This window comes from Mauremys mutica, chromosome 21 (assembly GCF_020497125.1).
Source record: "Mauremys mutica isolate MM-2020 ecotype Southern chromosome 21, ASM2049712v1, whole genome shotgun sequence".
Taxonomy (NCBI): domain Eukaryota; kingdom Metazoa; phylum Chordata; order Testudines; family Geoemydidae; genus Mauremys; species Mauremys mutica.
In genome coordinates this window covers 9,306,527-9,329,079 of record NC_059092.1, presented here as the reverse complement: position 1 = coordinate 9,329,079, position 22,553 = coordinate 9,306,527, and the positions used below count along the sequence as shown (strand labels likewise).

At 46.7% G+C, this 22,553-nt stretch overlaps 1 protein-coding gene across 10 annotated transcripts in view; it reads left to right on the top strand.

The window, feature by feature from the left end:
- The window catches only part of SAMD11 (sterile alpha motif domain containing 11), a 178,842-nt gene that overhangs the window by 1,094 nt on the left and 155,195 nt on the right, over window positions 1-22,553 (top strand). For 4 of the 10 annotated variants that reach the window (XM_044996670.1, XM_044996662.1, XM_044996660.1 and 1 more), the window contains exon 2: window positions 1,987-2,078. In XM_044996670.1, coding sequence (XP_044852605.1) covers window positions 1,987-2,078 — 92 coding nt within the window. Of the gene's footprint in view, window positions 1-196; window positions 366-1,287; window positions 1,514-1,743; window positions 1,837-1,986; window positions 2,079-6,076; window positions 6,191-22,553 lie in introns of those variants that run through there. The other 6 variants (XM_044996666.1, XM_044996668.1, XM_044996667.1 and 3 more) reach the window with 6 other exon arrangements.

The following is a 22,553-nucleotide window of genomic DNA, read 5'->3' as shown; positions in this document are numbered from 1 at the left end:
CAGAGAGGGAGGGGAGGGGAGCTCATCCTGCGGAAGAAGTTTCATTCAATGTGGGCAGAGGCTGAACCAAGGAAGGTTGGGGGGAGACGTGTGAGGGGAGCTGGGGCTTGTGCCAGCGCGTACAACTGCCTGTGGATTAAAAGGGGGGAGGGGAGACACTTGGTGGGGTTTGGGGCACTTTTCTCCGCACCTCACCCAGCCACACCGAGTGAGGGGAACTCGGGAGGCCGCCGGGTGCGCGGCGCTTCGAAATTGACAAAAGGTTGCAATTGACGAACGGAAAGAGCCCAGTAGCCGGCATGGCTTTGGCGAGACGGGGCGGTTGTTGCTCGGGTGCAGGCCGGAGAGGGCAGCGCTGGGGTGAAGTAAGTGCTCGCCGGGGGCAGATTTTTCCTTTGGGGAGGGGGTATGATTTTGGGGGGTGCGTGTGTGTCTGTGTGTGTCGTTGTGGTTTTCTGCTTCCGTGTATAGTTGTGGTTATCTCTGTGTATGCGGTTTTGGCTGGCTGTGTGTGTGTGTGAGTGTGTATAGTTGTGGTTCTCTCGCTGTGTAGTTGTGGTTGTTGTCTCTGTTTAGAGCTGTGTGAGCAGTGTGTGTATAGTTGTGGTTTGTGTGCGTGCGCGCGCGCGCGACTATGGCTGTCTCTGTAGTTGTCCTGTGTGTATAGTTGTCTCTCTGTGTGTACAGTTATGTGTGTGTAAGAGTGTAGTTGTCTCGGTGTTTATCGTTATCTGTGTGTGTAATTGTGGCTTTCTGTGTCTATGTATTGTTGTTATCCGTGTGTGTGTATAGTTGTGGCAGTGTGTGTGGGTCGTTGTTATCTGTGTATGTGTAGTTGTGGCTGTCTTTATCGTGTGTGTGGTGTTATCTGTGTATATAACTGACTGTATTCTTGCTATCTCTGTGTGTATAGTAGTGGTTGTCTGTGTGTAACTGTGGCTGCCTGTGTGTAGTTGTCTCTGTGTTCGTGTACCTGGCTGCATGTGTTTGGAGAAGGGGGGGTGAGATTGGAAGTTGTGAGTGCTTGAAGCAGAAATGTGCCGGCTTGTCACTCTGTAAATGAGGACAGGCGCCTCGGGGAAGGAGGGGGCGGGGGGTTCCTCCAGCCCAGCAGCTGGGTGGTGCGGGACCCCAACGGCTCTGCCTTGTGCTGACAGCTGCCCACCTCCCCCGGCGCAGCTGGAGCCGAGCTGGGCAGCTCCAGACCCCGGGGACGGCGGAGCGGAGCGGAGCGGCTGGTGTCTCCGCAGGTGGAGAGCTGAGGACTTGGCTGCATAGGGAGGTGGGGGGAGAGGCGGAAAGACAGAGTCAGTGTGACATGTAATTAGCTGAGAGCTGGAGGTGTCAGCCCAGGGGTCTGAAGAGCCATTAGGAGGTGACTGACACCTCGCCTTGTTTATTGATCGCCAGAGAAGAGGGGAATAACTCCAGGGGCCGCTCTAATGATTATTATTCGCCTCATTTTTTATCACTGGGCTCCTGGCTGTCTTCAGGAAATCTCAGTCCCTCCGGGGTGAGTCAGGAGGACTGAGGTTAAATGGATGGAGGAGGGCGGGGGAGAAGCTGTCTCGGGCTGCCTTGTGGTTTGCATTCAATATCTCCTCCGTTGCTTTTAATTGCAAATCCATCCCTTGCCCGTGTCCAGAACGGCACCGGGGTGGTGTGTGCGAGGTGGGGGCAGGGGGTGGGCATGCCGGGCTGGAGCGCCTGGCTGTTAGCTTCATTAGTCATCTCTGCAGACTGCGAGAACATTTTTAACAAGGTTAGAGGGAAGCTAATGAGGGCTGCGCTGGTGGTTCTCTTCCCGATTTCTACAGGCTAGAAAGTTCAATTAAGGTACAAGCATGAGTCGTGTCGGGTGGGCACGGGAAGAGAAGGGCTCTGTGAGTTTGCATGGAAAGATCCGAGCTGCTTTTTCTGCAAAGCCATTTATTTATTTGTTTTAAAAAACCAGTGCTGTTTCTTTTTCTTCTCCTCTGCATCCAGGGAAAAGTTTGAAGACTCTTATGTCCAAAGGAATCTTACAGGTACATCCTCCAATCTGTGATTGCCCTGGGTGTCGAATTTCGTCTCCAGTGGTAAGGTTATTGCTAAAATATGTGTTTTAGTCAAATCTCCTCCTTACTCTCTTTTTCCCTAATTTTTTTTCTTTTCCTTCTGTAATCACGGAATTGTGATCTTAAAGGGCTAGGGATGTCAGTCACTGAGCCTTCTCCAAAGTGCTGTTTTGCACTGTGAGCATAGCTGCAGTCTTGTTAAATGTCAGAGGAAGGGGGGTGTTGCAAACAGAGCAGCTGGGTAAAGCAGTGCTTAACCTAAAGGATGTAATGCAGAGTGTGCATGTATGATTGACCGGGGGAAATATCACAGCTATGCAAACTGCAAATCATTCACCAGCTCCAGCCTCACCCCCAGAGAGAGAGAGTGTGTGTGTTTGTTTGTTTGTTTGTTTGTTTTGCGGAAGGGTAAAGCAACTGAAACAAAGGAAATTAAAAGTACCCACATGTTATGATCAGAATTCTCATGTTTTGCAAAAGGTTTAGATAAACTTGAGAAGGATTAACAACAAACATATCTTGGAGCTACCACCTCCTCCTCTCAGGAAAAAAAAACTTTTATAACATTCTCATCCTTGACAGTGATCATCGTTTTTATAGCTCTGTTTTGCTTCACCTTAAACATTGAGTTCACGGTGCTGTCCATCCCCCATCTGAGTATTTCTTGGGGACTCTTAAAATCTCATTGTGTGTGACATCAGGATTTCCATGGAGAAGATGGTGATGTCATAAATGCAGAGTGTTGCAGAATCAGAAGTGTGTCGTGCATAGAACTAAGACATTAAAAATATGTGTAGCTGGGATATCTGTGTTCACGATAAAGATACAGTTACAATTATTTTCATCAGTTAAAATCCTGTTTGGTTCACACAACTAAACTAAATACTGGAGTTGGAAGAATCATTGTAACTGAATGCATTTTTATAACGAGAACTGTGGAAACAAATGCTATTCTATATATTTTTTTAATCCAGAAGGATATTTTTTCTTCTTTTGTCTTTATGAGGTCATACATGGTAAATCTCCGAGAAAGTGAAGTATCTTTATTTAGAATCCCAGAATTTAAATGAGTCCTCTGTGTATATTCATATATATATATATGCATGTTTAAATGAAAAGTTGCTTAGAAAAATGTTCAGTAAGTGGCCTGCAGAAGTCAAAGCAAATATATAATCTATATTTGTAACTTAACTCTTTGAGCGCATATTGTGCTGTAGCTGTTTACACTGAAAAAGTCATCACAGAACAAAACCTAAAGATACTATTTATCTCACTATATATTTTTTTCAATTACTATCTCACAATTAGTAAGTCACATAGGTTGAAATCCTGGCCCCACTGAAGTCAATGGGAGTTTTGCCATGTACTTTAATGGGGCCAGCATCTCACCTAGGGTAACCAGATGTCCCAATTTTATAGGGACATTCCCAATATTTGGGGAATATAAGCGCCTAGTACCTCCCACCCTTGTCCTGATTTTTCACACTTGCTATTTGGTTGCCCTAATTTCACCCATAATGTTTACTACCATGAGTAGTCTCATTGACTTCAGTGACACAACTCACAGTAGGAAGCACTATGCTGGGTAATTAGTGTTTACAGGTTTGGGCCCTTTGTGCACTTTTTTTTTATTATTATTGACCCTACAGATCAGCGAGGTTCCTTTACTTTGGTCCATGGATCACGGTGTCTGCAGAGCACTTGCTGGTGGTCTGTTGAGAACTGGCTGATCACGTGATGATGGCTGCTCCTCATTTCCAGCTGCTAAATTGCATTAAAAGACAGCTAAAATGACACTAAATACTTTCCTAAGGTTATTTTTCTACATAAGCAATTGCTGTTGTTGCCTCAGAGATGCTACCTGATTGCAGTTGGGAGGGGAGTTGTTTTGGAGACGATCTCCATGTTAAAATATGGTCTAAATATGAAAACGTTTAAAAACTCCTGATATCAATGGAAATAGAAGCTCATTTAGTATTAGGAAAGGAAAAGAAAATCCATCTTGATATGTCTCCCAGCCCCCTTCTCCCAGTGAGATGAAGGAGGAAAGGTTCTGACAGCAGAATAACCTTTATTCTGGATTATTTTAGCACAGCAACTGGCTTTTATTTTGTTTATTTTTGTGTAGCAATCAGCGTGCTCTTGGCATAATTTTCCTTACTTTGAGTGTAGATCGTGCTATGAGAAAGCTAACCATTATTTTCGTAAGCTTGTTAAAACCACTGAGTATGTTGTAGTGTTCCAGGAAGACAACCTAAAGTTATTAAGAAATGACTGAAGTGAAAGATGGAGATAATTATATTTGATGTGTCTTAATACAAGTCCTTTTAAAATAAAATGTTCCTTTCCTTTTTAGAAATTAAAATGTAAAAACAATGCACGTATATAGCATCTTGCATAATAGTGTCTCAAAGCATTGGCAAACTCTCATTCCTTTAGCCTCACCACAGCTCTGTGTAGTAGGAAAGTGCCATTATCCTCATTTTAAAGATGGGATGGCTGATGTACTAAGATGTTTGAGCCCTTTTGACAGCCAGGGCAGAAAACATTTTTGTCCCCCTTCCCCTAAAAAGGTCTGAGTGGTGCAGCACCCCCTGAAAGTTGGAGTCTAGGTCGATCACCATGTTTGCCTGCCCTTAGAGCCAGCTCTGGGTTTGAGGGTCTGACTTTCACCTGCAGCTCCCAATGACTTAATCTGGATTTCTGGATGCTCAGCACCTTGGAAGATCAGGCCCCGATCCCGCAACAAGATCCATACAAGTGGCCTCCTGTGTTCTCATGGAACCCCACAGACTCGAGTGGGATTCTGCACAAACACAGGGCTATACTTGGTAGATCTCATTGGAGGACTGGATCTTAAGTGACTTGCCTGAGGTCACATGTAGGAAAACTGCATCAGAACGAAGAACAGAACCTAGGTCTCTTGACTCCCAGACCACCCTTCCTCCGCTGAAGGGCAACCTTATTGATGCTAACTTTACTCTTCTTTCTACAACCCATGAACAAAAAAGTGAGTGACTATCCATGGACGAAATCCCACTTGCCTTACTCACATGAGAGGTTCCACTGGCACTTTACTCTCCTTTGTCAGGCAAGCATGATTTGGCTGGTTCTCTCTCCAGTGTGTACTGGCAGTTTCACATGGAATCTGGAATCCCCTGACAGTGCGCTGTAGTATTTGCATGCACTATATATTCAAAGGAATTATACTAGGAAACAGTTAAGAAATGGGGACAATTTATCTTTCCTTGTCTGATGACTGTGGTTTAAGAATCAGTGAGAGCAGGGAGCTCTTAGCCATCCTACACAGAACTTACTGTATTTTATATTACAGATATAGCAGGAAAGTGTGAATCACCCCCATGAGACCTGGGTCCCTCTGCTATGCTTGTAGCAAGAGCATGCAATGAAACTGAGGGCCTGATTCTATCCAGGGAAGTTTATACTGCTGGGAATCTGGTGTAAATGAGAGCGGCCTCCTGTCAACAGGAACGGGCCGGCCAAGCTCATGAATTATTTTTGAGATGGGGCAGAGCCAGCTGCTTATGGGTGAATTACTCCTGCTGGTGCTGCAAGCTGAGAGCAGAATGGCCCCAACACCTGGCCCTGGCCCCACCCTCCCTTCTGCAAAGGTTACATTGAATTTATCCAACCCTTCTACCCTGTCAAATCGAATTTGTAACATCAAGAGCTTTAATCAAAATCCCTGCTTGCTCTCAGGCCCGGTCTGGGGCCTTTTGGGGTCTGATAAGGGAGGATTGATTTGGGAAACAAATTGCATATGGCCATGGAACCAGTCTGGGAAAGCAGCTCTAAGGAGCTGGAGATTTTTACCATGGGCCTGAACCTTTTACCAGCTGCTGTAAAACGGTCAGAAGCAAAATCAACCCAGCAAAAGGAAAGCAAGACCCCTTCCCCCCCCCCATCTTCTTGGGCGGGGAACGTGGCCAGCCATTGCACATGAGCTCCTGTCTGCAAAGGGGTCAGCAGGGGTCATTTTTCTCAGGGCATCTCCCGGCCTGGAATGTGCCCTGGCCTCCCAAAGAGGATCTGCACCGCCCTCCCCAGTGCATGGGTCTGCAAGGGAGAGAGCCAGCGCGTGTCTAGCAACGCCAGACCTAGCAGGCTACTTGGTTGGTGCCTTCCCAGCTTGGCTGGCCCCAGGCAGCTAAGGAACCGGGCTGGGACTTCTGATGTGGATCCCCCCCTGCAGGGAGGCTGTAATGGGGGTGCCCCCCCCACGCCCCTGCATTAGCAAGGGGCAGGTCACACACACAGCAGCAGCAAGGAATGCGGCTCGGCTCCCTCCTCCCCCCCCAGCGGAGCCCGGATCGCTCCCGCCCCCCCCCCTCCCCGTCGCAGCTCGTTTGCTGCAGCTGCAGACGGCGGCCGGCGCCTCGGCTAGTTCTGTGACCGACCGCTGGTTTCCTGCGAGGCGGAGGAGGAGCAGCCGCGTCTCGCCTGCTGCCTCGGCGTCTCCTCCCTCGGGCAGCGGCAGCGGCTCCGGCTCCCCCCCCCCCCGGGCGCGTCTCGGAGCCTGACCGGGGCATCAATCAGAGCCCCCCGGGCGCGTGGGGAGTCGGGCGGAGGGGGGTCACTCCGGGGCTAGGAGGGGGCAGACGGACAGACGCATCCCCTGCCCTGGTTTGTGCCTTTCATGGACACAGTCGCTTGCAGGCAGAAAAAAGCTTTGCCATTAGGTGAGTCCAGGCGCTGCACAGGCGTGTGTTCCCCGACACCCCCCCCCCCAGCTTTGCCATTAAAGGGGGCTGGAGCTCTCCGGATTTCATGCATCATTTCTAAATCTTCACCGTTAAGGAGAGTGTGCATTGCATAGGCCTGCACCCCTGTTTTTCCGTGCACCCTCTGTGTTTGCGGTTAAGGAGGGCCAGACCCCCCCCACACACACACACTGGGTTCATGTACCCTCAGTCTTTGTAGTTCAGATGAGGTTAAATTGCCTGGGTCTTTACCCCTGTGTTTTGCTGCACATGCAGGATGCCAGGAAGGCACAAAAACCGTTGCAGGCAGTAGACTTGTAAATTGCATACTTAGATCTGTATCCCCCATTTACATGGATCCCAAATATTTTCAGTTAAGAATGGTTGAAATTACAAAAGGCCCTTTGGTGCATTCCAGTGCATTTCAGCTTTGAACCATTTTTCAGCATTTCCCTTTAGTCCCCTTAAACTTTCCTGCACATGCACAGTGCCAGTAACTCTGTCTCTGCAATTAAAGGAGCCTTGGGGGTTGTGCTGCTCTTGGTGGTGGTGAGTGGTTTTTCTGGCTGTGCCAGGCCACTGAGGAAGGCCTGACCTGTTCATAGGGGACAGTCACCTTAGCAAAGTGGGGGAGGACAGGGGAATGATTTTGCAGAGGCCAGCACTAAAATCTCTCTCATTAGAGCAAAAGGGTTTAGATTTGTAATGGCCAGGATTGCATGCCCAGTATAGCAAAGAGGAAGCATTTTCAAGCATGGATCTCGTTTGTTTGTTTCCATCACCAGTGTGACCCTTAGAGTATTTTTCATAATGACCTGAGCCAGGCTGCCTCTGAAAATGTCTTAGGATTTAACATGGGATTTTCTTTCTTTCTTTTTTTTTCCCCCAGTTCTGTCTTTTCACAGCCAGGGTTTCTCTTTGAAAGTCTGCCTTACCTAGCCTGGGTTTGATGTGCAGAGCACATGTAAAGATGGAAGGGCAGGCTTCTTAAAACCCTGTCGTGGCATAGGTGCAGTAAAACAAAAAAGAAATCCCAATAAAATATATTTTAAAATCCCTCTACCTCTTTTCTTGTGTGCCAGGGCTCATGGTAATTGTGCATAACTTGGTCAGTGACAATGATAATTCATTTGTTTACTGGGGCCCAGTTTTGCTGTTGATTTGATAGACATAGAGGGTGTTTGGTTTTGTTTTGTTTGGGGTTGGTTCTTGTCATCACCACACAATTGTGTGTGAGGTTGGAAAAGATCTAAATTGTTTTTTTTTAATGTAGAAACAAAGTGTCTGGGGTCAGTTAAAGTTCCCATTGTTAAGCTCAAAATGTGCCAAGAACCATGCAGTGTTCCTAGGTCAGAGGCAGTGGGGTTAGTAATACAGCTATACAGGGGTCTTGAGATGGGTTTTCCTTTGATCTGTCCAAGTGGGGTCAGAGCCGCTCTCCCTACCTACCCCGCGGAGTGACTTGGGTTGTCTGCCCTTGGGATGGAGACGACTGCTGCCTCTGTCAACCTGAAGGGGTCAGAAGAGAGTAACCAGACTAGAAGTTCAGCCCCGGTGTGATCCCTACTGTTGGCTGTAGGGGGCTGGAATTTAGCTGATCCAAAGCTTGGGGACTCCAGCATGAGGTGAGGCTGTTCCAGTGAAACTCACCTGTATAGGACTTAGCTTGCTCAGTGTCCTGGCTGCTTTCCTGGGTGCCTGTGTGGGCAGGATTGAGCCTGAAAACTTGGTTTCAACTGAATGGATTGGATCTCGGGTTCCTGTCTGAGTTGTGGAGCGCACGGATCCTGGGGTTTGCATGCAGGGAGCTATTTTCAGCTTTGCCTTTGTGTCTTTGGAGATTCCCTCATGGCTGTAGAAAAAGCTCCTCTGGGAAGCACCTTTACAGACATTTTATTCCTGGCGGCCCTTGGCACAGCTTGCTGGTTTTATTTGTGGTTTCATGCGGATGTGGAGTGTTGTGTTTAATCCAGCACATTTTAGTTTAGTTAGGTTTTGTTGTTGAATTATTCAGTTTAGTTTAGGATTTTTGTAATTGCTTTATTTAGGGGACGTTTAAATCGCATGCATTGGACCTGTTTTCTGAGCCTGACCTCCAGCGTTAACCAAAACACTCCCACAGCCCCAAAGGTTCAGCTGATCTATCCTTCTAGTGGACAACCCCCTTCAGGGAGGAGTCTGAGGAAAAACACCATGCTATGCCCCTGAGGGGAACAAGAGCAGCTTTGCCTGACCACTGTAGAATTGAGTCCTCAACCCCCCAGCCCCAAGACTTTCAAATGCAGGGGCTGTGAGTAAATACACATCAGCTGCTCTTGTGGCAGTGAGGGCGCAGGTCTCTAAACTTACAGAGCAAAACCTGTAGCTTGAGTTGCACCTAGAGGTGAATGAGAAGCCAGCACATACCTGGAAGATGCAGCCTGTTAAGTGGGAAGCTGTGTTCTGTGCCAGCTCAAAACTGGGAGCTGTTACTCCTGAGTAGGCTTCAAGGCCAAACCTTGTGCAGAATGCCTTACAATTGCTCTGTTATTGTCCACGTGCCTTGCAGATTTTGGAAGAAGGTGTTGCATGGATGAGACATTTAATTATTTGTATATTGAAGTGTACGGGTAAGAGCAATGGGGTGGAGGGAACTGGTGCGTGATTTAGTTTTGCAGATAATGAAAAGCGCTCTGAAAAGGAAAACAGTAACTGGAGCACAATATGGGGAGTGAATAGTAGAGGTGCATAAGCTTTCCCAGTCTAGGAAAATCGGGTTAACTTTCCGGTGGCACTAAAGGGTTCAAGGTGGAGGATATTTACCGACCTGGGTAAAACTGGGAGCTGTAATGCAGCTACAGTCAAGATTGCTGCTGTTCTAGGGAGTAAAGAAGCAAGGTGAATGCCTGTGGGCTATTACATTGTGGGGCTAGGAGCAGGGCCACCAGTGACTTAATGGGGCTTGTACATAATGAGTCAGAGTAACCCTCCTTGGTGCTGGGGATGAGGAATTCATGCCTGAGGTCAGAGGCAGGATGGCGGGCAGTGTTTGTGCCGCTTCAGGGATTCTGCTTGGAGACGGTAACTTTAATTTCCAGCAGGGGCTCCGTAAGGCTTGTAGATCAATGCATCCGTGTCCGGGCCCTCTTCCGCACCCCCCAAGCACAGTGTAGTTTGTCACTCTTGCTTGGCCGCATTGTGCCCCCTGGTGGATTTTCTGCACCTGGGGAGTGGGTGGTCCTATACCCTGGCTCATACCACCAATAAGCGCTGGAGTGGATTCAGCCCAGTAGGTCAGAAGACACAAGCTAGGCTTTGCCGTTAAGGCTGCATGACCGGCAAACTGTGGAATCAAGTTTAAAGTTTGGAAAAATCTACCAATCCAAGGAAAAAGAGTTGAATGTAGAGCAGAGATAGGGAGAGCTAAATAAAAGCAGCAAAAGCAACATCATCTCGTTAGGATTGTGTCAAGGGCAGTGTAAAGGTGAGATAGGATAAGTAATTTTGCTGTCAAAATTATTTAGAGATGTCATTACACTGCTTGGGGCGGTCTCTATTGCCTCAGGGCACAGACACCTGGTTTTAATTTGCAGTGGTCTGTGTCCAAACCCGCTGGCGTTAATCAAAAGGATCGGTGCTCGTTTGGAGCTCGTTGGAGCTTTAGTGAACAAGGGACCTAACCTGCAGAGCTGACGAAGGGACCAGAATTAATTCCCACTGTCTGTACTTTCTTCTTTTCTTCCTGCGCATTTAAAAGTAAACCGTCCCCTGTTTAAACTGTGTAGCGATGATGCGTTTTTATGCTGTGTTCTGTAATGGGCTTGTAAGGCAGGGAGAGTGGAGAAGCAGCATTCTTTGTCATAGCCTTTTGAAGAGAGTCCTTCTGTTTTTAATATACACGAAAATAGAGTAACGTTTGATGGGAATTATACACTCATCTTTGCCCTCCACTTCTTAGATATTGTTCTTTTTTTTTCTTTTACTGTCGTCTTCTGTTTCTCCTATGCACAGTCTGTTTCCTTCATCCACAGGGCTGGCAAGCTTCTTGCTACACAACAGATGCCAGTGCTGAATCTTGGTTGGCAGCATCGGCTCCTCCTCCTCCTCCTCCACCCCCATCCTCCCCCAGAGCGAAGTGCATCATCTTCACCAAGCCAACAGCCTGAGAAAGCCCCCTTCCCCAGCTCTGGGCCCAATCCTGCCAGGAGGTGATGCGCATCCTTTGCTCCTGCTGATGTCAATGGGAACCTTGCAGTATTGGGCCCTCTGTCACCAAATTTGCATCTTCCAATTGATGGCACAGAGAGACGTTTCACTGATTGTGCTATTTATCGCTGCATGAATCACATGTGGGTTTGTAAGTGAAATTGATGGCCGTCTCCTTTAGCTTCTTTGCTTCATCCTTCTGCTGCTCTCACACTAAGGTATCTCTCCAGTACACCCCACCCCCCACCGGGGAAATGCATTTCCTTGCTCTTATTTTTGGCTGTGTTGTTTTAACAAAACCAGTGAGAGCGGAGAGGAAATTGCACTTTCCCCTGGGTCGTAAATATAATCTGATGCAGGATTTTGTTGTAACATGCCTCAGAAGGTGGATGGAGGGAATTCCCAAGCCTGGAAGAAAAAAATCTTACCCATATTCTAGATCTAGTTAAAGCAGAACTTTAGCTGCTTTTGCTTTATTTTGCGTTTACACAGAAAGCTGCAAAATAGGGATACTTTTGTGTGCAAATGTGCCCTGCTCCTGGATAACCTTTAATAATCATAATATTTAATATTGTATATTGCCCTTGTATTGGGTATCCTTCATTTTCAGGTGTGTTGGGTGTTTTGTGGCTAGATCAAGGATTTTCTTTCATCTCTAACATCTCCAACCAGGGCAAATGCCCATAGGATCCTCACCAGCCTGAGTCAAGAAGACAGGTTCATTGCAAGCAGACTCTCTGGCCTGTAAGTGATGCCTGCTGCTTACCCTGCATGCAGGCTGGATAGACATACCGAAAGAGCAAAAAAGAAATAATATCTCATGTAGATGCATAACTCTTTCTATGACCTGGGCTGTATAAGATGGAGGGATCATTGTTTTCCCCCAAAGATTTGTAGTGCAAGTAGGGGAAAGCCAGGAAATGGTAGCACTGCCAGTGTGTGCGACAGAAGTTGGAGAAGTTGCATCTGAAGGGCTGTACTCTTGATTGTTTGCACAGAGAGGTCTGAGGGCAGAACATAGCCCCAAATTGGATGATGTTATAATTATAGACCGGGGCTCACGCAAACAGCCTTGACTTCAGCAGGGTGCTTTCCAGAACAAGGTGTGTGGGATTAGACCCTGAGCTGCAGATGGGAAAGGACTGAGCATCTCTGTGTGGGCAGCAGGTAGGGGTAGAAACTGAGAGTGTGATGGTGTTGCTACTCCTTACGGCATTCAGTGGAAACTCTCGGAGAGCTGAAAGCTACTGTTGTTTTGTGAACTAATGGTTCACCTATGTCTGTGCTATTGCAGCAGGTTGAGATGATCACACAGCAGCTTTTGTTAATGTCCGGCTTGTCTTAGAACTCCAGGCTTTTCCCATTTGCTTGGATAACGCTGCTGCTTTTTCACACAGCATAGGATTTTTCTTTTTCTCAGTACAGTGAAATAAAGAAATAGACTGAGGTGCCTAACTGTAGTGGCAAGAGTTGGGAGTCAGGACTCCTGGGTTGTATTCTAGCTCCAACATTGACTCACTTTGTGACCTTGGACAAATCTCTTAGGCCCATGCTTTCAAAAGCACCCTTCAAATTGGGGTGACACTAATTTTGGTGCCTGGTTTTAGACACTTAGGGTATGTCTACACAGCATCTGGGGAGCAAGTTTCCTAGCCTGGGTCCACAGACACATGCTAGCAGGGCTCACATGAATGTGCTATAAATAGTTGTGTAGATGGTGCTTTTCTGATGTGGCTTGGGCTCTCAAGCCTAGGGGGTGATGTTGACGTACCCTAGTAGGATAGGATTTTTCAAAGGTACTGAACATCCAAAGCTCCCATAGAGGTCAGGCCCTTGGTATCTCAAGTTGGGCACTCCAGACTAGTGGCCACTCTTAAAAATTTGGTCTTTGACCTTTCCTTCCCGTGCCTCAGTGTACCACATTGCAAACCAGAAACCATTAACAATGCCAAATTACGTCACAGCATTGTTATAAGGTTTAATCCATATTTCTGGGATCTTTGGATGGAAGATGGTAGAGAAGCACCTGTTACTTATTTATTTTGCATTCAACATCTAGAAGGGAAGACCCTTCCTTGAACAGTTTCCCGTGATTTAAGGAGCAGAAAAGCAAAATAATTTTCAGTGCTAGAGGAGAGAATTTAAGAACTTTTGGCACAGAAAATAAATTCTCCTTGGAAATAGTCCTGGTCGTGATATGGCAGCAAAGGAAGTCATGTGGGTGCCTCTAATTGGGTCCTAACTCAGTGTTTTCAGAACTTATTTTAAAAAACAGCACTGGGATTTTAAATAGCTCCAGTTAAAGCAGGCCACTTAATCGCCACAACTTCTTTTAGTATAAAACTTAGTAATAAAAGAAAGAAGCACGCTCTGCTGGACAGCGGGAAGTCAGTCCACTGTCTTCATGTTCACGCTTCCCCTCAGGAGTCTATATCCATCAGAACTCCTCCTGGGCCTTGCTGATTCAGAGTTATGGGTCCATTCCCCTCCAGTGGTGGCAACAGTTCTGCATGTGTCTACCCATCAAATTGCAGAAACTCTCCTGTAACCTCCTCCTTTCTTCTTATCCAGGGATGAATGTGATAGGTGATACTCAGCTCTGTTGAAGCTGCATTTGCCGTGTTGCTAGGGCAACCAGAGATAGCGCCTGAAGACAGGAAAGGACAGGCATTCCTTTCTGCTCCTGTCTGGAGCATCAATGATTGAATGAGATTAGATAGAATTAGATAATCCTGAAATTCACAGTGGTTTGACGCCAGACCTTTATTAAATAAGTAAAAGTACCAGCCCCTTATAGTAAAATGAATTATCTCAGATCAATAACTTTTCTTCCCCTAGTACCTCTTGCAATCTGGGATGCTCAAGAGCTTTTTCTTTATGGTGGGGGTGAACAGAACAAACATACTTTTTTTTCAGCGGGGATTATGATACCAATTTGCCTTTTATCTCCCCCTGGTGACTTACCCACTTAACTCTAAAGGACCCTTATAAAAATACTACAGTGTTCTTCATTGACGGCTCAAGACACTCCAGCTTTCACTATGTTATTCAAGCATTATAGGCCAGTGTAGTCCATACTGTACTATTTTAGGGTAGGTTTTTAAAAGAATGGAAAATAAACGCTACAGTGTGAATGCCGGGGGACCCATCTTTGGTTCTGTAATTTTACAGCGCCTAGCACGATGGAGTTCTGCCCCATGCCACTACATACCTACGACTAAATTGTGATCTGAGTTGCACCAGTGTAAAATGTTCACTACAGTGTGAATACATCACCAGATTCTGATCAGAGTTAGATTTACACCACTTTAACTCCATTCATTTCAGTAGAGTTTCTCCAGCTTCAGCCTGACTCATAGAATCTCAGGGTTGGAAGGGACCTCAGGAGGTCATCTAGTCCAACCTCCTGCTCAAAGCAGGACCAATCCCCAACTATATATATATATTTGCCCTAGATGGCCCCCTCAAGGATTGAACTCACAACCCTGGGTTTAGCAGGCCAATGCTCAAACCACTGAGCTATCCCTCCCCATCTGTCTACCCTGATCAGCCTGGAATGGTGCTGATCAGAATCTGGTCTGGGTCAGAGAATGGAGCCTAACGAAGCATGGGAAGTGGCTCAGTATGGTCCCTTAGAGTATGTCTACACTGCAGTTAAACACCCACGGTTGGCCCGTGTCAGCTGACTTGGGCTCAGGCAATGGGGCTGTTCTACTGTGGTGTAGCCATTTGGGCTTGGGCTGGAGCCGGAGCTCAGGACCCTCACAGGGTTCCAGAGTCCAAGCTCCAGTCTGAGCCTCAACTTCAGAGCACTGTCTACACAACTACTTTTAGAGTGCTGCGCGAGCCCCACTAGCCCAAGTCTGTGGACCTTGGCTGGAGGGGGGGGCTCACTGATCCAGGCTGTGTAGACATTCCCATGTTATCATCCATGTACAGCTCCCAGGGTCATCAGCAAGGCCTCTGTGCAGATTGAGAGAGTATGTGGTCCTAAAATAGTAAGGAAGCAGTTTGAAACATCACCCAGCACTAGTGGGGTAACCCACACATGTCTTGTGTTATCATTTTTCATACTGAATGTTAAAAGTTTCTCTCTCTTTTTTTTTTTTTTTTTTAAATCCTGAAATTGACAATGTGACTCCAGAACATTTTAGCCTAAATACTCTGCTGATGTGAATGGGCTTGAAGTAAGTGGAGCTGAGCTCATGGCACCAACTGAGAATCTGTTCCTATGAAATCTTCAATGGCTCCCAGATGCTACAATAACGAGTGTCTTTTCGAAACTCTACAAGGATGGAGGATGCTCCTCTTCCCTGTTAGTACAGAGGGCCACATTCAGCCTTGCTATAAGAGGCTGTAACTCCATTGACTTCCTTAATATCTTGTTAATACTTATCATGTTCAGAAGGCCAAAAAGTGAAGTATGAAGTATTTGGGGATATATACCCTGTAAATAATTGTGCATGCCCTTTCCCCTAAGGGTCTAATCCCGCACACCGTTATTTGAGAGTAGTCTTGATGAAGGACCCATTATGGGGTCAGGCCCTGAAGTCCCAAAATGGAAGCTTAATACTTTGTCCTTCGAGCTGCAGTGAAATTTACTGCAGTCAGCACAGCAGCGGGGGCTACAGAGAATGTAAAGGAGAGAATATTGTTCCTTAGCTCTTGTCCCTGCCCTCCAGCAGGATGCAAATTTACTAAGGCCAGGGTGGGAGGAGAGGGGTCTGTTCAAACTTTGGAGGCTCTGCTCGTTTTCCAGTGGGCAATAAACCCATGACCACCCACAGATGTAAGGAAGTTAGACACTGAAATCTGTCAGCACCCAACAGGAGTAAAAGAGCATCAAGATCCTCATCTGTCCTGTTTCTCGCCAGCCTGGTGGTTTTGGCAAATGAGACGACAAAATGTCCCTCAAGGGAGTGAAGTGAAGTAACTCGTCCAGTCCGGTTGTGTCGCATCCTTTCCAGATTGCCCAACAGGACTTGTTAGCGGGTGTGAAATGAAAGAACTCAGGTGTTTGTAGATTGTTGCAGATGGAAGCTTCAGGTGGGCTGTGCAAGGTTCTTTGCACACTGATAAACTCAAGGACCATATTCTGTCCAAACTGACTTGTGTCCAGCCTGTGCAAAGTCCAGGGAATTGCAAAGGATGTAAGCCAGTACAGAATCTGGCTTGATAACTTTCTTGGCAGTGCAGTAAGACCACACATGAGTTCAGTATGTAATAAAGTCTATGTATCAGTTGCTTCAGTGATTTCCCAGGTTTGGAGACCTGCCTCCTCCACCTGAGGAAGTCCCTCAGACCTGACAAAGGAAATCTTTGGTGTGAGGCTCATATTCGGCTTTCAGTTGCTTGAAATGTTTTAAATTTTACCCCAGAGAAACCATCCTTAATTTGCTGGAACTGTTCTTTTCCTTTCTCTCTGTAATGCAGTCTTGGTGTGTGATTTTGCCCGCCTGCCCAAGATCTGCGTTATACAAATGCTTGTTCTGCGTCTGGATGGGGGCAGCTGTTAAATGGAAGGACATAATGAACTTGACTACTTTGGGCTCTTCCGTAGAGTGGCAGTGGGATCCAATCTGATCAGTGCTGGGCATGCAGCAATGCTTGGGGGGTGTTCAGATACAAGGTTTTTGTTTGGGCCCATCTCTACTTATTACTAATCCAGATATAACAGATGCCAAATTATGGGCTGTCAGCTGGCAGAAATCCCATGGGGTGTTCCCACGGACAAGGGGTTGGAAACTGAAGCCAAAATATGACCATCTGTGCTCAGCGTTTCTTTACGAGAACCTATATTATGACCTACGGGTAAAAATCTTGCCTGCTTTTCAGGATAAGTATTTCGCATATAGTGGCTTCACCATCCTGTAAAAAAAAAAATCTAGTGGTGATTGGAGCAGATTGGGAGTCAGGAGATCTGGTTTTTATTCCTGCCTCTGCCAGGGATGAGTTGTATTGCTTTGGTCTAGTCACATAAGCCCCTGTTTCAAAAGTGGCATCTTACACTGCTTAAGTCACCTGGGGCCTGACGTTCAGAGGTGATGAGCGGCCAAAGCTGCCTTGTCACCTCAGTTGGGGTTCTGGGGTGTGTGGTGCCTCTGAAAATCAGGCCCTAGTTGTCCAAAATTACAAGCCACCTTTGCAAATATGGACAGTAACTGCTCTGTGCCTCAGTTTCTCCATATATAAAATGAGGATAATTCCTATGGAACATCACATGGGAATTGTGACTCTTAGATTCATAAATTATGAAGCCAGAAGGGACCATTGTGATCATCCAGTCTGACTTCCTGTATGACACAGGCCATAGGACTTCTCTGAATTAATTCCTATTTGAACAAGAGCAGCTATTTTTAGAAAAACTTGCAGTCTTGATTTTAAAATTTCCAGTGATGGAGAATCCACCACAACTCTTGGTAAATTGTTCCAGTGGTTAATTACCCTCACTGTTTAAAATTTGCACCTTATTTGTAGTGTGAATTTGTCTAGCTTCAACTTCCAGCTATTGGATCTTGTTATACATTCGTCTGGTAGACTGAGCCCTCTGTTATTAAATTTCTGTTCCTCATGCAGGTACTTAGACTGAGATCAAGTCACCCCTTAGCCTTCTGTGTTAAACTGAGCCCTCTCCAATTTATCAACATTGTTCTTGAATTCTGGACACCAGAGCTGGGCACAACAAGTATTCCGGCAGCAGTTGCATTAGTGCCAAATACAGAGATAATATAATCTCCTACTGCTACTCAATATTCCCGTTTGTACAGCCAAGGATCGCATTTGCCCCTTGGATCACAGTGTTGCACTGGGAGCTCATGTTAAGCTGGTTATCCATTGTAACCCCCCCATGTCCTTTCAGAGTTACCTCTTCCCAGGATAGAGTCCCTCCTCTTGTGATTATGGCCTGTGTTCTTTGTTCCTAGATATATGGTCTTACATTTGGCTGTATTAAAACGTGTGTTGTTTGCTTGCGTCCAGGTTATCAAAGGATCCCAATTGCTTTGAATCAGTGACCTGTCCTCTTCGTTATTTACCACTCTCCCAAACTGTTTGTCTCTGCAAATTTTCTCAGTAACGATTTTATGTTTTCTTCCAGGTCATTTATAAAAATGTTAAATACTGTAGGACCAGCAACCAGTCCCTATTAGGACCCCACTAGAAACACACCTGCTCAATGATGATTCCGCATGTACAGTTACATTTTGAGATCTATGAGTTAGCCAGTTTAAACTCCATTTAATGTGTGGCATACTGTTTTGATATCCTCCTAATTTCTGAATCAAAATGTTGTGTGGTACCAAGTCATATATCTTGCAGAAGTCTAAGTATATTACATGAACACCATTTCCTTTATCAACCAAACTTGTAATCTCATCAAAAAAAGATATCAAGGTAGTTTGACAAGATCTGTTTCCAATAAGTCCATGTTGATTGGCATTGATTATATTGTCATTCTTTTATTAATCAAATCCAGTATCGGCCACGGCATTATTTTGCACAATGTTGGTCCTATCATTACCTAATTTGTCCTGTTTACCCTTTTAAAACATTGGCAGAACTTCCCCAGTGTTTTTAAACTTATTGAAAGTCAACATTAACAGTCAAGAGAGTGTCTCAGCCAGCTGTCTTATAACTCTTGGGTGCAAGTTCTCTGGACCTGCCGATTTAAAAATGTCTAAGTTTAATAGGTACTGTTTAAATTCCTCCTTAATTACTGTTGGAATAAAAAGTATTTTATCAACATCATATATGATATGATTACATCAGCTGGCTTTTTCTCAAATGCAGAACAGAAATATTTATTGAATACTCCTGTCTTTTCTGCATTATTATTATTGACAGTTCTATTGTTTCCATCTAGTAATGGACCAATACCATTGTTCTTAATTAACCAGTCTTTGCAAGTGGTTTGAAATGCTCTGGTGAACGGCACTGTTGAAAGGCCAAGTGTAGTTATTTAGAATAAGGATCTTTACGTTGGGAGGAAAAGGCAAGGCATTCACCACCACAAAAACCTGTGCTGCATAGTTAAGTTGATGAAACAACCAACTCTCTCAATATCTCTTGCTCCAGTGTGTGCAACTTACAACTCGAGCGGGATTCCCCCTTTCGCTACTTATTGGTTTGTGTTTGTCATGGGTGGTGAGTGGAGCCTCACTTTGGGGAGGCCAGCCCCCGGCTCCACCCCTTCCACCCGTCGGAGCCCCGAGCCCCCTGCCCCTCTCCCCGTGGCCGGAGCCCTGAGCCTCCCTCGCAATCCGAGGCCCCCTCCCCCTGCCACAGCCAGAGCCCCGAACCTCCCTGCCTGAGCCCCAAAACCTCCCCCTGTCCCCCCACACGACCTGAGCCCACCTCTCCTCTACAGCCAGAGCCCCGAGACACCCCCTTGTGGCCCCCTCCCACTGCCAGAGGAGTCCCAGGCCAGCCGGAGCCCTGAGGGGCCCCCCCACCTTCTTGGAGGAGCCCTGGGCTGGCTGGAGTTCCCGCAGCTGCGCCTCCCCTTGGCAGACCTCAAATCACCCTGTGAAAATTCAGAAGCTGCTCTTTTCCGGAAGAAGAACCTGAGCGTTTGGCATGCCCCAGGCAGGGGGCTGCGGAGGTGGTATGTGTTATTCAGACAGCATCCCCTGATCATTAGTGATCTCCCTGGAGTCCAGAGAGTTTACTGATGAGCCCAGGAAGCTGAATAGCACATACCGCCTCCTCAGCCGCCCTGGAACCTGCCTGGGGCATAATGAAAAGCAAAATTTCCCCCTGCCAAACCTACAACTGGGGTCTCATGGCAGCAGCTGCCCTAGGGGAGTCAGATTCTCCCCTGGCCTATTATACCTGCCGTCCATGGTGTTTGTATAGAGAGAAACCTGGCTTGTGGATCTGCTGGTGGGGCATTGGGCTGCCGCAGAGGGAGTGTTACTTTCTCTTTGTCTTCTCGCAGCGGCGCATGCCACTTGCCCAATGGTATGTTTACGGCTCGTGGGCTGGGGTAATGAATAGGAGCGTTGGGCTTCAAAAAGCCTCTGTGGCTTTCAGATGAACGCCAAACCTCCTTTCCACACCTGGATGCTGTTCTAGCCTACAGTCCTTGGGTGTCTCCTTTGTTTGCTCCCAATCTTGCAGTCAAGTCTTCCTGTTTGGCTGCCAGGTTACAAAGCAGGGCGGTCCGCGAATTATCTAAATAACTGATTATGTACCTCCTTAAACAAGCAAATCTCCCTTCCCTCCATGTTTGCTTTAACCATCCTGGAAGGGTGTCAATAAAGGGTTATGTGAGCGGGAGAAATACTTGGCGTGTGATGCATCAGTAACTGGCTTTGCTGCTTATTATAATAACCATCAGGAAATACCTTGTCCTCCGCTCCCCTCCTGGCAGAACCTATAATCACCTGTGCAGAGAGGCATCCCTGATACTGGCTTGCGTTGAGATGCTGTGCTGTTAGCCGTGGTTGGCATGAAACATCTTGCTATCCTGCAAGCTGTGAAACTTGACATACGCTAAGACAGTAATAAGAACAGTGTCTGTCCTCGGAGTTTCCTGGGAATGTCTGACAACGTTGCAGCTCTTGGGATCGACTGATGATTCAGCCTGTTCCCAACAGGCCAAAGAGTAAAACCAGTGACACCCTTGATCAGCAGATCATTCTACCATGATCAGAGAATCCTAGTAATTAGTGCAAGAAAAGATGTATGACCTCACCCAGTCCAGCCCTCAGATCTCCGATACAGGCTGAGGACTTTCGTTGTTGTTAGTTGTCATGTTTGTGAGCTCCATGCTTGTGAAGGGAGGCTGCATTGTCAGCCGCAGGCGAATGAATAAAGTAAAAGTCATATCGCACTTGGATCCATAGAGCTCAAAGTGTTGGATAAAGAAGGCCAGTAAAATGGGGAAGCTGGGGCACAGAGCAGTGACTTGCCCAAGGTCGCCCAGCAGGTCAGTGGCAGAGCTGGGAATAGAAGGCAGGTCTCCTGAGTCCCACGCTGTTCACTAGGCCACACTCTCTCTGTGCGAAAGCCAGTTTATCCTCGGAGCATGTACTCCACATCAGCAGCCGTGCAAACTTTCCCCTCTTGTCTCCCCCTTTCTGACCTGGAGCGATCATCTCGAGAGGGGGCGTTTGGTCTTCATGGCCCATTGGGTCCTTGCTTGGCAGCTGAGACAGACAATGAGGGGTCCCGTTGTGGTGACGCTTTTGTGTGTGTATGTGGTGTAGACGGCCCGTCCACGAGGAACTGGGCCAAGACCAACAACTCATTTTGCACAGGCCATGAGGCAGCCACCCGATGGCTACTTCAAGCACTCCCAACCTGGGCTGGATACAACCTAGCCACGGAGCAGAGAGAAGCGCTGCCTCCCCATCACTAATGCTCTGAGCTCTCCTGCTGGAAGTGGTGTCAGGTTAGTGGCTCAGATCTTTGGGGTCCTGCTGAGCTGGACTTGACGCAGCACCTGAGAAGGGAGGCGGTGGCAAAGGTGGGTTCTCTATGTTCTCCTGATCCTGGAGGGAGGTGGGGTCTAGGTTGGTCCCACCAGTGTGAGTTGCAGCAGCCTCAGGTCTTAAGCTGTATTTAAGTGGTGCACAGGCCATGGGTTGGTGCTCAGCACAGGGTGAATTTCACCCTCTAAGAGCCCCATTTGTCCCACCAAAAATGCAAAGGGCATATGCACGTCTATGTTAAATACTGATTTCCAACTTGGACGGGGGGAAGCTAGCGAAAATTGCTTGTTACAGGTCTCTGAAAACAAGGAAATAGCGCGAGTTTGTCAGTTTTGTGTCTGTCTGTCTCTGCGTTAACCCATCAAACAGGAATATGGCTGCTTGCCTACAAACAGATTAATATTGCCACCTCAGAAATGTCATGGGGCCCAGCCTTACAATAACACAATACATCTGGTCTATATCAGTATAAGCTTTGATCTAGCTGTTAGGATCACTCTCATGATTTGAATATTTAAATGTGTCCATGCGTATGAAAATATGATTGAGCTTAGATTTCTTTTATTGATTTATTTTTTCAGATTGATGGGAATTACCTGTCCTGGGCTGTAAGCGTTGTGCAGCTAATTAAAGTGTCGCCCTGGCCCATCCGAATACCCTACCCGGTGCACTTGCACACGTCCACACCTTTTCCAGCTCCATAAACCAATTCAGTCGAGTCCCAGAATAAACCTTGAGGAAACAGATGGGTTTTACAGTGTGTACCGACGGTACACAAATATCTGTTCTTTGTTACGTTAATGCTTAGGGAGTCCCAAATAAGGATCAGAGTCCTGTTGTGATAAGCACTGTACAAACATGTCATTTAAGGAAAGAGAGAAAGAAAAAGACAGTCACTGCTTCAGCGAACTTGCAGTCTATTACTGTTATGGGTCACAAACCTAGTAAACTATTTTTTTTTAAAGAGAAAATAGGTGATGTGTGTAGTCTACAGTAAATGTACCTTTGGGGCATGATCGTGCAGTCTTTACTTGGGTAAAAGTTTTTTGGAAGGCTGTGTAAGGACCGCTGGATCGGGCCCTTCATGAATTGGGGAGGGTCCTATACAAATGACACATGAGGTAGTGAAGAGAAGCCGTGAGTGGATTGTGCATAGT